Source organism: Drosophila sechellia, chromosome 3R (assembly GCF_004382195.2).
Source record: "Drosophila sechellia strain sech25 chromosome 3R, ASM438219v1, whole genome shotgun sequence".
NCBI classification, from domain to species: Eukaryota; Metazoa; Arthropoda; class Insecta; order Diptera; family Drosophilidae; genus Drosophila; species Drosophila sechellia.
Genome location: NC_045952.1, coordinates 25,783,854 through 25,794,579, shown reverse-complemented (window position 1 = coordinate 25,794,579; position 10,726 = coordinate 25,783,854). Strand labels below are relative to the sequence as shown.

The 10,726-nt window shown below is 49.7% G+C and overlaps 4 protein-coding genes across 4 annotated transcripts; 2 read left to right on the top strand and 2 right to left on the bottom strand.

Annotated features, from left to right (window-relative positions):
* Nucleotides 1-1,340: 1,340 nt before the first annotated feature.
* Nucleotides 1,341-2,045, top strand: LOC6617173. The gene is made up of 2 exons (XM_002041464.2): nt 1,341-1,452; nt 1,586-2,045. Exon 2 carries the CDS (start codon nt 1,622-1,624, stop codon nt 1,916-1,918), a length of 297 nt encoding a protein of 98 aa, XP_002041500.1. The 5' UTR covers nt 1,341-1,452; nt 1,586-1,621; the 3' UTR covers nt 1,919-2,045.
* Nucleotides 1,985-4,762, bottom strand: LOC6617172 (adipocyte plasma membrane-associated protein). The gene is made up of 4 exons (XM_032720540.1): nt 4,516-4,762; nt 4,242-4,447; nt 3,882-4,182; nt 1,985-3,542 (listed from the first exon to the last, which is right to left on the bottom strand). The coding sequence occupies exons 1-4, from the start codon at nt 4,629-4,631 to the stop codon at nt 2,447-2,449; spliced, it is 1,719 nt and encodes a 572-aa protein (XP_032576431.1). The 5' UTR covers nt 4,632-4,762; the 3' UTR covers nt 1,985-2,446.
* Nucleotides 4,763-5,074: 312 nt separating this feature from the next.
* On the top strand, nt 5,075-6,229 carry LOC6617171 (max-like protein X). Its single transcript, XM_002041462.2, has 3 exons — nt 5,075-5,263; nt 5,414-5,814; nt 5,874-6,229. Exons 1-3 carry the CDS (start codon nt 5,122-5,124, stop codon nt 6,093-6,095), a joined length of 765 nt encoding a protein of 254 aa, XP_002041498.1. The 5' UTR covers nt 5,075-5,121; the 3' UTR covers nt 6,096-6,229.
* On the bottom strand, nt 6,147-9,884 carry LOC6617170. Its single transcript, XM_002041461.2, has 3 exons — nt 9,694-9,884; nt 7,571-9,640; nt 6,147-7,512 (listed from the first exon to the last, which is right to left on the bottom strand). Exons 1-3 carry the CDS (start codon nt 9,754-9,756, stop codon nt 6,283-6,285), a joined length of 3,363 nt encoding a protein of 1,120 aa, XP_002041497.1. The 5' UTR covers nt 9,757-9,884; the 3' UTR covers nt 6,147-6,282.
* Nucleotides 9,885-10,726: the final 842 nt, after the last annotated feature.

The window sequence follows — 10,726 nt, the reverse complement described above, 5'->3', positions numbered from 1 at the left end:
GTTTTGAATGAGATTAGCAGCTGAACTTAATTTTTAGCAATTGTAAAAGAGCATTGTGAAATATATTTTGCGATTTCAGTGACGAACTAACCAAAGTCCATTCAATGTTAGAGTTAGAATGAAAGAAAGTCATCTAATCAGCGAAGTAGAATTTTAAATTTCTTTATAATCTGATAACGATTATGAAATACTTTCGAGATAACACGTTCTCTCCATTTCGTGAAATTTCAGAGTCATGCGAGAGATATTCCCCTTGAAGTCCACTGGCGATCCCCCACACGATCGTGATTTCTTTTTTTTTATAGACACACATAACTCACATCGAGCACGTCTCGATCGCCAGACCGACCTGGAAGCTCGTGCTCCGTAGGCCCCGGCGACTTTGACCACCAGCTGCCCACGTGCGCATAATCGCCAGACAGCCAACTAATTCCAGATGGCTGTGCCTCTTCGCTGCGATGGGTCAAGCCATTTAGTGCCCAAAGAAATCCAACCACCGCGTGATCACGTGAATGAAGTTCGCCAATCAATTAATGTCCCGTACGCCCACGAAACCGGAGTAAAAAACGTCTGGGCTTGGAGCTGATTACCTCGTTAGGCGAGATAAGGTGTCGCTGCTGGCGGCAAATGCCTTCATTTATTGCGAAAAGGTGACACATGGACACCAGCCGAGGGGAAAGTTACTGACTAGCGGCTAGATTGAGGGGCTCGTCATGCGAACCACACGGCGGATGCGTGATCTGGCCGCTAGTCGACGCGGCTTACGGGCTAAGCACCTCCAACTACTCGATTGCTGGGGTTTATTGACAGTCGATTCAAGTGTGTGCCAACTATGTATATATATGCATTTGTTGACATTTTCCGTTGGCGTCATTGCTCAGAGGAATCTGTGACCCCTCAACCCTTGGAAACGAGCTACGTTTATTTTTCTCAGTGCACTAAGAGGTTTCAACCTGCGAGCGTGTTACCTAATTTTTTCTCCAAATATGTTTGCGCTCGTTTTTTGTGCGAAATTTACGGCATACCGACAGTCTGCTGCGCTGGGAGTATTCCCCCGACCACGACGACGACACGTGACCACGACCGGGCATCGGGTGGCCAGGCGGTCTTAGCCACCCAGAGACCGACCCGCACCCACCCTTTGGGTCGCCTCAAGATCAAGGCGATTCAGTGCAAATTCGTGGGCCGCATACATAGATACATAGATACAAAGTGCTCGTTGCCCGACAACGAAAAGGCGTAGGAATCGGATCGGGAATCGGCCCTCGAGCCAGAGACCAGCAACGCTATCTATGCCCAAAGCAGCGGACGGCGGCGTCGACGTCGTCCGACGGAATGGTATTTAAGCGGGAATTGATTCGGTATGACAAATCAGAAGTGAAATAACTTAGCAACAGCGCGCAACAGGCTGCTAGCCGTTAAAAATAACTAATGACCAAGAAATAGCACAAGGTAAGCGAAAAGGGAGAGTTTAATTCAGTAAAATATGTGGGGCAAATGCCTGTGCCAAGAATTTTAGTCATTTTTATGCGGCGATCACGCTCTGACATCGTGGACTAATGCTCAGTTCCGGTTTTGATTTCAGAACTCCCCCCAAGAAAAACCCAATCACTTGAAGAAGATGGCCACCGCATCAGCACATCTGCCCATTCAGAAGCGCCGGCCGCACGAGCACAATGGCGAGCCCAGCTGCCAGGGTCTGGATGAGGTGAACCGCATGTTCCGCAACTACTGGGATCCCACGGCCTACTGGGTGTGCGATAAGCAGGGCACACGGGCTCGTCTCCAGCGCTGTCCGCAGGCGCAGCTCTACTCCGAGGAACTGGGCCGTTGCGTCCACTATGCCGATTGGGCCTGGACGGATCCCAAGGAGCCGGCTGGCCGAGCCAAGATCAGTCAATCGGTGTCCACAAATTAGTGATAGCTTACGGCTAAACTTAATTTAATGCTAGTCTAAGACAACCAACCTCATTAGGCTTACGTCTATTTTTACAAAATACCTTTATTTTTAATGAAAATAAGAAAAAATCAGTACAAAATCAAAAGTTGCTCGAGTTTAACAATTTTGGGGCATTGTTTACTATTAACTTAGGAATTAACTTGGAATGCACTTCCGGTTGGGAAAAAAGGAATGGAATGTATATAGTGCCTAAGCAAAACAGAATTATATGGTAGTCTAAAACATATAAAGCGTTGCCCGTCGAGGATCATGTGAGCTAGGCCCTCGGCTAGTCTGAATTTAGCTACCTTTCGACTAAAATTAACTGGCCTCGACAGCCTGAGTTGGGGCATGATAAATAAGAAAACTTTGAACATTCCCCAGAAATGGTTGAGATGTTGGAGGGAAAAGATAATAATCAGAATAGGTTTTGACTACGTGAAGAAACTAATCTCGCGTCCGGGAATATGCCCGATAAACTCAGGGGAAGCTGATGCGTCTGCGATCTTAGAGCTCCACATTGACGCCTTGCTTGTTGATGACCTTGAGCTTCTCCTTCTTGGGTGGCTGTGTGTCCGAGGGGATCTCCTCCTCGACGGGCGCGGGTTTCTCAGGCACTGTGCGCTTGACCTTCGGCTTAGAAGGCGCTGGAGTAGTAGTAGTAGTTGGCTTAGGAGTAGTGGTGGTTGTTGTAGTCGTAGATGGCTTAGTTGTCGGCGGCTTAGTAGTGGTTGGCTTCGGCGTGGTTGTCGTGGTGGTGGTAGTTGTCGTTGGCTTCTTGGTTGTCGTTGTGGTAGTGGGTTTTGGCGTGGTTGTTGTAGTTGTCGTTGTGGTAGTGGGTTTCGGCGTGGTAGTTGTCGTTGTGGGTTTTGGAGTGGTGGTGCTGGGAGCCGCCTTAGGTTTAGGAGTGGCTGTGCTGGGTGGCACACCAATGGACGCCTCCAACCCCTCGCCCTCGACGCGAACATTGCGCACCTTCAGCGTGGGCTGTTTGGCCTTTGGCGACTTGACACGCGCCAGGTACTGATTGGTGGGAGAGCCCAGGAACAAGAAGTCTTGGAACTCCAGGACGTGTGATACCGTGGCGGCCGACTTGTCGAAGCCATGCAGCGAGCCCACAATGTTGCCGTTCCAGTCCACACGCACGACAGTCGTTCGCTTGGGCGCCAGCACAGTGATGCTCTCCATGTGTCCAACGAAGTGAACGAATCGCTGTGAGAACTTGTTCGGATATAAGCTGTTCAGGTAGCGGAAGGGCAGCTCGAACAAAGCCAGCATACGGGCCAGGAACAGGCGCACGCTGGGGAAGCGAGTGAACAGGGTGAAGCCGTTGGGATGCTCGCTATCCGCGCTCTGGACCAATGGCACCCAAATGCCCTCGGCGTCGGGCGTCAGGTTATCGGGCAAACCGGGCAGTCCGTCGACGAACACCTCGCTCTGACCGGCCTTCGCACCCTTCAGGTGATACTTGGTCAGACGCATCGCTCCGGTCTCGGCTACCACGATGAAGTCCTCGTTGGGACTGAGGGCCAATCCGTTGGCGAAGGCCAGTTCGTCCAGCAGCACCTCGCTAACATTTTTCGAGCGGTTGTATTTGAAAAGACTGAAAGGTAGAAGAAAGCAAAGGCCGTTAGAGTAACCATTAGACCCGATCGAGAAACCGGTTTGCGTTCGTCTTACAGTCATACTTCTGTAACTTGTCCCTTAATTATAAGAATTAAGCTAACTGAAGTAAGCTAATTGAATTAATCTTAATTGAGATTAATTAGGCGAATCACTCGTGTCCGCTACAAGCGTTTTAAATAATCTTAAATGGGTCACAAAACTCGTTTTGTATAGAAATACAATGTAATGGGCTACCACTGTAGCCCTATTCCGAATAGCTATCACTTTGAAAACTAGCAATATTAGACAGTTGCGCTATAATTTGCGATGAACTCACCGGCCGGAGGGGTTAGCAAAGCTGGCAAAGACGAGGTCTTCGATGGTGAAGTCCGACGAGGAGTCCGTCCAGTAGACGTCGCCCTGTTTGCTCACGGTCACACCGTTGAAAATCTTGGCAGGGCGGTTGATGGACTTGCCGGCAAGCTCCTGGGCGGGCGAGACCAGCAAAGTCTTCTTATTGGTGCCCAGGTCCACCTGCCACAGGCCGTAGTAGGCATCAGCGACGATGAGGTTGTTGCCCTGTGTATCAAAGGCCAGTCCCAGAGGACGGCCGCACCTGGACTCCTCGTAGATATCCTCTGCAAGGGGATTACTATTATAAAATGAAACTCCCTTTATAGGACTCGAAAATACGCACCGCAGGGCTGGCCGATCTTGGTGACATGCGTGACATGGTTGGACGTTAGCTTGATGACCTCACCGCCGTGGATGCCGGTGTAGATCTCGTTGTTGCGGGCTATCAGACACTCCGGGCCGTAGACCCGCCCCTCCAGCAGTCGCTCCGCTCCCTCCAGGTGAAAGTTCGATTCCAGCGCACCCTTCAGGTCTTTGGGCGGGGTCACACTGTACGAAGGGAGATTTCTCCAAGGATTAGCACGGGAATTACGTCAATTGGAACGGCAGGCACTTACATATAGTCCTTGAAGGGGAAGGTGGTGCGCGGCGGAAGACCGGGCATTAGGATGATGAGGAGGAAGAAAATCATGAAGTTCATGATCCTCACGCGCAGCGCGTATAGCAGGCCCATGATTGATTCCTTGTGCGTCCGCCGATCACAAATTGCAGCCGAAAAACCCGCTTAATTTAAGCAATAACCCCGAAGAAAGCGACACGACGGCAAAGTTCAACAAGAAAAAAACGCGAATGTCATCATCCGGACCGGTAGAGGTGGCCGAAATATCGATACAAATATCGTTCGTTGATTGAACGTACCACAACTTACACTCTGCTACAAAAAATTAATTAAATTGAGTTTCTGAAAACTTTGTTATTATGGCTGAACATTTTACTTAATGAAAATAATAACAAGTATAGTTGGTTGCATAACATTATAATTAAGTTACCTTAAATCAGAAAAAATATTTCTTATAAAAATACGATGTTTTAAAGATTCTTTAAAACTATCGCACAATGTTACATGTGACCGTCATATAACGAAGGCTTTTCGCGCTACCTCGCGACGGTCACACCGCTGCTGGTGTTTTTGTTTTGGGAATTCCAAAACGTCGCAGTTGACGATGAGCGATAATAACAACGTGGGGGCCACCAAGGAAGACGTTTTCGGCATGGAGCACGACCAGGACCACAGCAGCAAGCACTACTCGCGGTGCAGCAGTGCGGGCAGCACGCACACTCCGAACTCCTCGGCGCACAATTCAGGTGGGCGAACGCTGGTCAAGATCGGTCACGCTAGCGAAGAGTGCGGGGCGGGGGCAGCTGATAAAGCAGTGGCATTGAATTACTCGCTATCAGCAGCATTTTATTACATTGTACTGTGTCCGCGTCTCATGTTTCGGTTCTGTATCGCAGACGACGACGACGATAGCGGCGATGCGCGCCATTCCACTGCCGCCAATTCCACGCTGAGTTACAAGGAGCGGAGAAGGGAAGCGCACACCCAGGCGGAGCAGAAGCGGCGCGATGCCATCAAGAAGGGCTACGACAGCCTGCAGGAGCTGGTGCCGCGCTGCCAGACCAACGACTCCTCCGGCTACAAGCTCAGCAAGGCCCTGATTCTGCAGAAGTCCATCGAGTACATTGGCTACCTTAACCAGCAGAAGCTCAAGCAGGAGGACGAGGGATCGGCGCTACAGAAGGAGGTAACAGCGTTGCGGATCATTAAGAACGGCTACGAGAACATGCTGCAGCATCAGCAGGCGAATCCAGGACCAGAGGAGGCACGCCTGACCGATGAGGCCAAGTTTCAAGTGGTAAGTATGGAGCTATTAGCTCTATTATAATCTCTAGAATCCCTTCCCCTCCTCCGTAGTTCCAGGCCATCATGGAGGAAATGTTTGAGACCTTTCAGCACATACCCATGGAGAACTTTAAGCAGCTGACCACCGGCATTATTCCCTGGCTGGAGGAGCACTGCAAGCCGCACATACTGCGCAACATACTCAGTCGCACCTTGCAGCAAATGGCGCAGGAGGCTATGGAAAAACAGGAACTGCAGGCCATGGAGCAGGAGTCGAGCGAGGGCTTCAGCTGATCGCGCGGTTAGTTCATTTTCTCATTCGTTATTTTATGGTAGAAATCCCTGTTTGGTAGATACTTTCGTTACGTTTACTGCGTACAAACATTAAATGCGTCATTTGAATAGTTGTAAAAGCGTTGACAAGGAAAGATAACTTTTTGGCTTAATGATTAAAGATTAGATAAAACTAGATTTGCTAATGCTAGCCGAGGGACTCGACGAGGGCCGCTTTATCCGCACTACCCAGCTGTCCTAGCAGTTCCAGCAGCACGTTCCGTGTGTACGGCTTGAAGCGACGAACTCGCTCCGTGACATCCAGCGCGGTGAGCAGCTCTTCAAGGAATCCCTCCAGACGTCCCGCGCTCCACACATGACGTGCTTCGTGTTTTAGTTTGAGCACGCCGGATGTCAGCGTGTAAATCAGTCCCTCGTAGAAGTTCTCCTCCTCCAGATTCGCGGCCAACTTGGCGCTGGCCAGCAGCGCCGCCGGCAGATCGCAGCGGAATTCGTGCGAGCGTACAAAGCAGGTGGCCGCCAGTTGGCGGACCTGATCACATTTGTGCCGCAACAAATGCCAACTGAGTCGGCGGAAGCGAATGAGCAGGGGATTCGGCTCTTTGCCGCCCGAAGTACGCAAGTGCTCGACCTTGGACAAGAACGCCAGAAATAGTATGATGGATGACGTGATCTCCTGGCGGTCACAGCAACTCAGCATGTGCTCGCAAGCCTTGGGCAGCAAACAGCCCAATTCGTCGTAATCCAGCTCACTGGGTTCCCAGGCGGGTCGTGTATCAAACTCGGTAGCCTGGCGCTGTCCCACCAGCTTGCCCAGATTGGCGCCGAAGAGTTGAAGTGCCGCATTCGAAATGGTCCATTCGGGGTTGGTGATGTGCTCCATGGCCACCAGGAGAATCTCATTGTAGTACTTGCTCATAGCTGGCCTCAGTTCTGTGTCGCGCACGAGAACGCAAAGGTAATGCAGTACCAGTGCCTCCCAGCGATCGTGTTTGCTATCGAGGGAAACGGTCTCCGCGGTTTGGTTTTCATTTAGCCTCTTAAGAATTTGCTGCACAGCGCGATGGAGCAGCAGCCGCTGTCGTGGATTGTCGTTCTTCAGCACGTGAAGGAACATTATGGCAAAGCCGGCACCACGCCGTGTAGTGCTCACTTGACGGCTTTCCGTTAGCAGCTCCCGCTCTAGGCAATCGTGAAGCATTTGGAATCCCGAATCGCCGCTATCCAAGCTACTGGTGATGGCACGGGTAAGTCTGCCAATGCTCAAGCCGGCCGCCTCTATGGCTCCTTTGTGCCGGCAAAGCGTCAAAACGGAAACATTAATGTTGAGGCAACGACGCAGAGTCTCGGTGTTGACTGTTTTGGCAGAGGTTTGCAATTGGAAACACCCAATGCTGGTGGCCAGATCGCAACATCCCTGCAGAAGGTTAAACAAATTATTAGTTTATCAACGGTTAAGAATTATATCTACCCACCTTCAACGTCAACCAGAAGCTCATCAGTAAGTACTTTCGACAAGCCTCTTCCTGCCCATCAGACTTGAAAGAGCTTTCGCTGACCAGCAGCTGGAGACTCTCGTCCATGTCCTGAAAACTGGCTGCTGTGGCTGCGTCTTCCTGTCGCCGGGCGTTGGCCACATTGAGGAACTTGAGAATGCCGCTGAGGATTCTCTCTAGCAATGGCAACAAATCCTCCAGAGGCGTCCTCAATGCCAAGCCAGCCTTGACCACCTCGTCCAAGGCGCAAAGATAGCCAAAGAGATGTCCTCCGCTCTTGGCAGTCTGCAAAGGATCTTCAAAGAAGGGATCTAATTTACCCGTAAGCTGCTTCAGGCACTCATCAAATATCTTTGATCCAGCTTGCTCTTTTGTAACCGCCAGTTGTGCGTAGAGGGAAACCAAGGAGCATTCGTCCATATCCGACGTGCGGAACAGTTCGAAGCAACGCTCCACGCACTTTTCACTGTCCACATGGCCCATCTGAATCAACAGGGAGACCGTCAGGTCCAAAGCATCATCGAAACCTTGTGGATTGTTGAGGGTTTCGAAGAGCTGTTGCGCCATTTCCTTCGGACGAAAGACGCCGTGCTCCAGAAGAAATATGCCCATTCGCTGATTTTGCTGGGGACTGCACATTTTCGCATTTTTTGCGACTTGTTCAGCATATAGCGATCGATTCAGGATTTCCAACAACTTGAGGGCAAAGATCTTGGGTTGATAAACCTCGCTGTGGATGTCCCGCTCAATCTGATGCTGAAGATGTGAGAAGAATCGCTTAATATTCTGAGCCAATGCATGCCCACCCACTCCGATGTCCGCCTTGAGCACCTTATGAAAGTGCTTGGCCGTGTGATTGATAATCGTGGGCATCTTGCCCAGCATCGTGTTCCGGAACTCTGAGCTTTCCAGGCAGCGATGTCGCTCTACAAAGCTGTGAAAGAAATCCAGACAGTCTTCGACGGCAAAGTTTCCCAGATTGTCAACCAGAAAGCGAAAGATCAACAGCTGCGCCTCCGTCTCCATCTGGCTGCAGTTGGTTAACAGCTCGGTGCTGATCTTAAAGAAGTGCAGCTTGGAGGTAGCATATATCTCCTTGGCGAACATGCTGAAGATCAGAATCAGACGCAATTGATCGCCCGGCGATCTTTCCTCCTCGGTGGCCAGGAACTCCACAATCTGAGGATTTGCTTGCAGCAGCTCAAACAATTCCTCCCGCTGTTGGATGCGCAGGAACCACTGCGAATGAAAGTTCTGGATCTCGGCCACACTGCCATTAAGCAAAAGCTTTACACTGGCAGCAAGTAGTGCAGAAGAGCGCTGGTTGCTCAAGCTTTTCACGGGATATTGACTAGCGGCCCGAAGTCCCTTATAGCTCAGGCTGAGCATCAGGCCATTGAAGAACTCCTCTTCGCTTTGGTTAGTGGCCGCCAAGAGATCAGGCAGGGAATGCGAGTTGAGAGCGCCGCTCAGCAAATAGTACTTGTTGCGATTCGTCCACGGCCAGAACTCCACAATCAAGCGGAAGTAGGAGAATGCTCTTTCCGGCTGTTTGCAGCAGTGGTTGTACAGCGTCAGCGTTTCCTCGCGGGATCCCGTTTGCGTCTGGCGTTGCAGGCAATGATAGAAGTGCTCCAGCTTCAGCGGAAGGAGTTGCAGCTTGGGGAACTTCTTTACCAGCAAGTTTGTGGCCTTGAGCACGGCCATCAGGCTGGGATTGTTCCGCTGCAGAGCCTCAATTATGGCAGTGGTGCATTTTTCCTCCAGCAGCGCACCATCCAGACGCTTCCAGTGGTCGGTGAGCAGAATGGATTGGAGCATCAGGAAGGCAGTGGGTTGCTCGCTAGTCAAACGCTGGAATAGATCAGCGAAGTGCGAATCTTGCAGCTCGTATTTGTGCACTATGTGGTAGTACACACGAAAGCTGATGTTCAGGGCGGCTTGATTGGCACCACTGCACGTGTCCGCCTGCGCCGCCTCATCCTCCTCCGTCTGGATTCGTTGGGCCAGCTGCAGTGCGGCATCCTCCGGGCGGACATCTCCCAGGCCCTGGAAAGAACACAATATGTTAGAGTTCAGTCCCCGTGCTGCACTCAATTCACCTGCAGGTAGCAGAGGCAATCGCTGGGTCCGATTTTCGGCCGTTTTCCCGGAGACTCCGACATGCCCAATCTCAATTCTCACAACTTTCGTCTTACCCCAACCAGGGCTCCACCAAACCGGCCACTACACTGCGATAATTGCGCGGTAATCGATAATCGATAGCTCTTCGTTATCTAAAAACTTGAAACGCCCAACCGTTATGGATTAGAAATTAAGTTTCTAATTAATGTGATATATTATTTATATATTTATCATGTATAGCGGTACCAAGTACCTAGGTAAGGGACTCAGTTAGTGTTTAAATTTTTAAAACATTTTTGTTATGTTTTGTGCGGGATGGCTGGTAATGTTAACTAGGTACAGGGTACTGTATTCTGGTAAATGAATTTAGAATTTTTTACGGTGTTTTTGAATATTAAACAGATGTTCAATATTATCTTCTATTTTTTAAATAAATTTTATTAACAACAATCTGTTAATATAAAGCTTTCATAAAGCAGCTGTTTAATACAACCGATAAAATTAATTCGATAGCAGAAATTGCAGATAAGTAAGTTCAAAAGTCTTCTTGACAACCAAAGTGTGTACGGTTAACAAAATAAATATATTATTTTATTTTATACAATCGGATATAATAACCCGAAGACCAAATTGGCTCTTTGTTCAAGTGAGTGCTCCCTACAAAAATTTGTTCCATCAAACTGTACTATTAATTCAAAGTTCGATACGATAAGAAAATGCATGTGTTTGTGCAACGAATCCCAGCGTTGCTTGCAAGGTTTGCCTCGCGTTTTGTTTATTTATTTACATACATGAAATTCAGATAAAACGTGAATTTTCCTAGAACTGGTGCAATGCGTAATTAATGCAAAGAAGAGGCTTTCCGCATTTCCCAGCGCTGCGCTGCTCATCCATAGAGCATAGCTGCAGCCGAGTTCAAGTTTCCTGTTCTGGCACCGCTCCCAGTTTGAAAAACTCCAGCTTCCCCGCAACCCATCTTTTCGGTCCGCCCAATACTTGTAAATCTAGTTT

What these genes read in the sequence shown, in the direction of transcription:
- LOC6617170 (XM_002041461.2), bottom strand. Translation starts at nt 9,756, where the DNA reads ATGTCGGAGTCTCCGGGAAAACGGCCGAAAATCGGACCCAGCGATTGC. An exon ending in ATTGCCTCTGCTACCTGCAG is followed by an intron (nt 9,641 to 9,693) that starts GTGAATTGAGTG and finishes TGTTCTTTCCAG; the next exon opens with GGCCTGGGAGATGTCCGCCC. An exon ending in GCTTCTGGTTGACGTTGAAG is followed by an intron (nt 7,513 to 7,570) that starts GTGGGTAGATAT and finishes AACCTTCTGCAG; the next exon opens with GGATGTTGCGATCTGGCCAC.
- LOC6617173 (XM_002041464.2), top strand. Translation starts at nt 1,622, where the DNA reads ATGGCCACCGCATCAGCACATCTGCCCATTCAGAAGCGCCGGCCGCAC.
- LOC6617172 (XM_032720540.1), bottom strand. Translation starts at nt 4,631, where the DNA reads ATGGGCCTGCTATACGCGCTGCGCGTGAGGATCATGAACTTCATGATT. An exon ending in TTCCCCTTCAAGGACTATAT is followed by an intron (nt 4,448 to 4,515) that starts GTAAGTGCCTGC and finishes CCCTTCGTACAG; the next exon opens with TGTGACCCCGCCCAAAGACC. An exon ending in CAAGATCGGCCAGCCCTGCG is followed by an intron (nt 4,183 to 4,241) that starts GTGCGTATTTTC and finishes ATCCCCTTGCAG; the next exon opens with AGGATATCTACGAGGAGTCC.
- LOC6617171 (XM_002041462.2), top strand. Translation starts at nt 5,122, where the DNA reads ATGAGCGATAATAACAACGTGGGGGCCACCAAGGAAGACGTTTTCGGC. An exon ending in CTCCTCGGCGCACAATTCAG is followed by an intron (nt 5,264 to 5,413) that starts GTGGGCGAACGC and finishes TCTGTATCGCAG; the next exon opens with ACGACGACGACGATAGCGGC. An exon ending in ATGAGGCCAAGTTTCAAGTG is followed by an intron (nt 5,815 to 5,873) that starts GTAAGTATGGAG and finishes CCTCCTCCGTAG; the next exon opens with TTCCAGGCCATCATGGAGGA.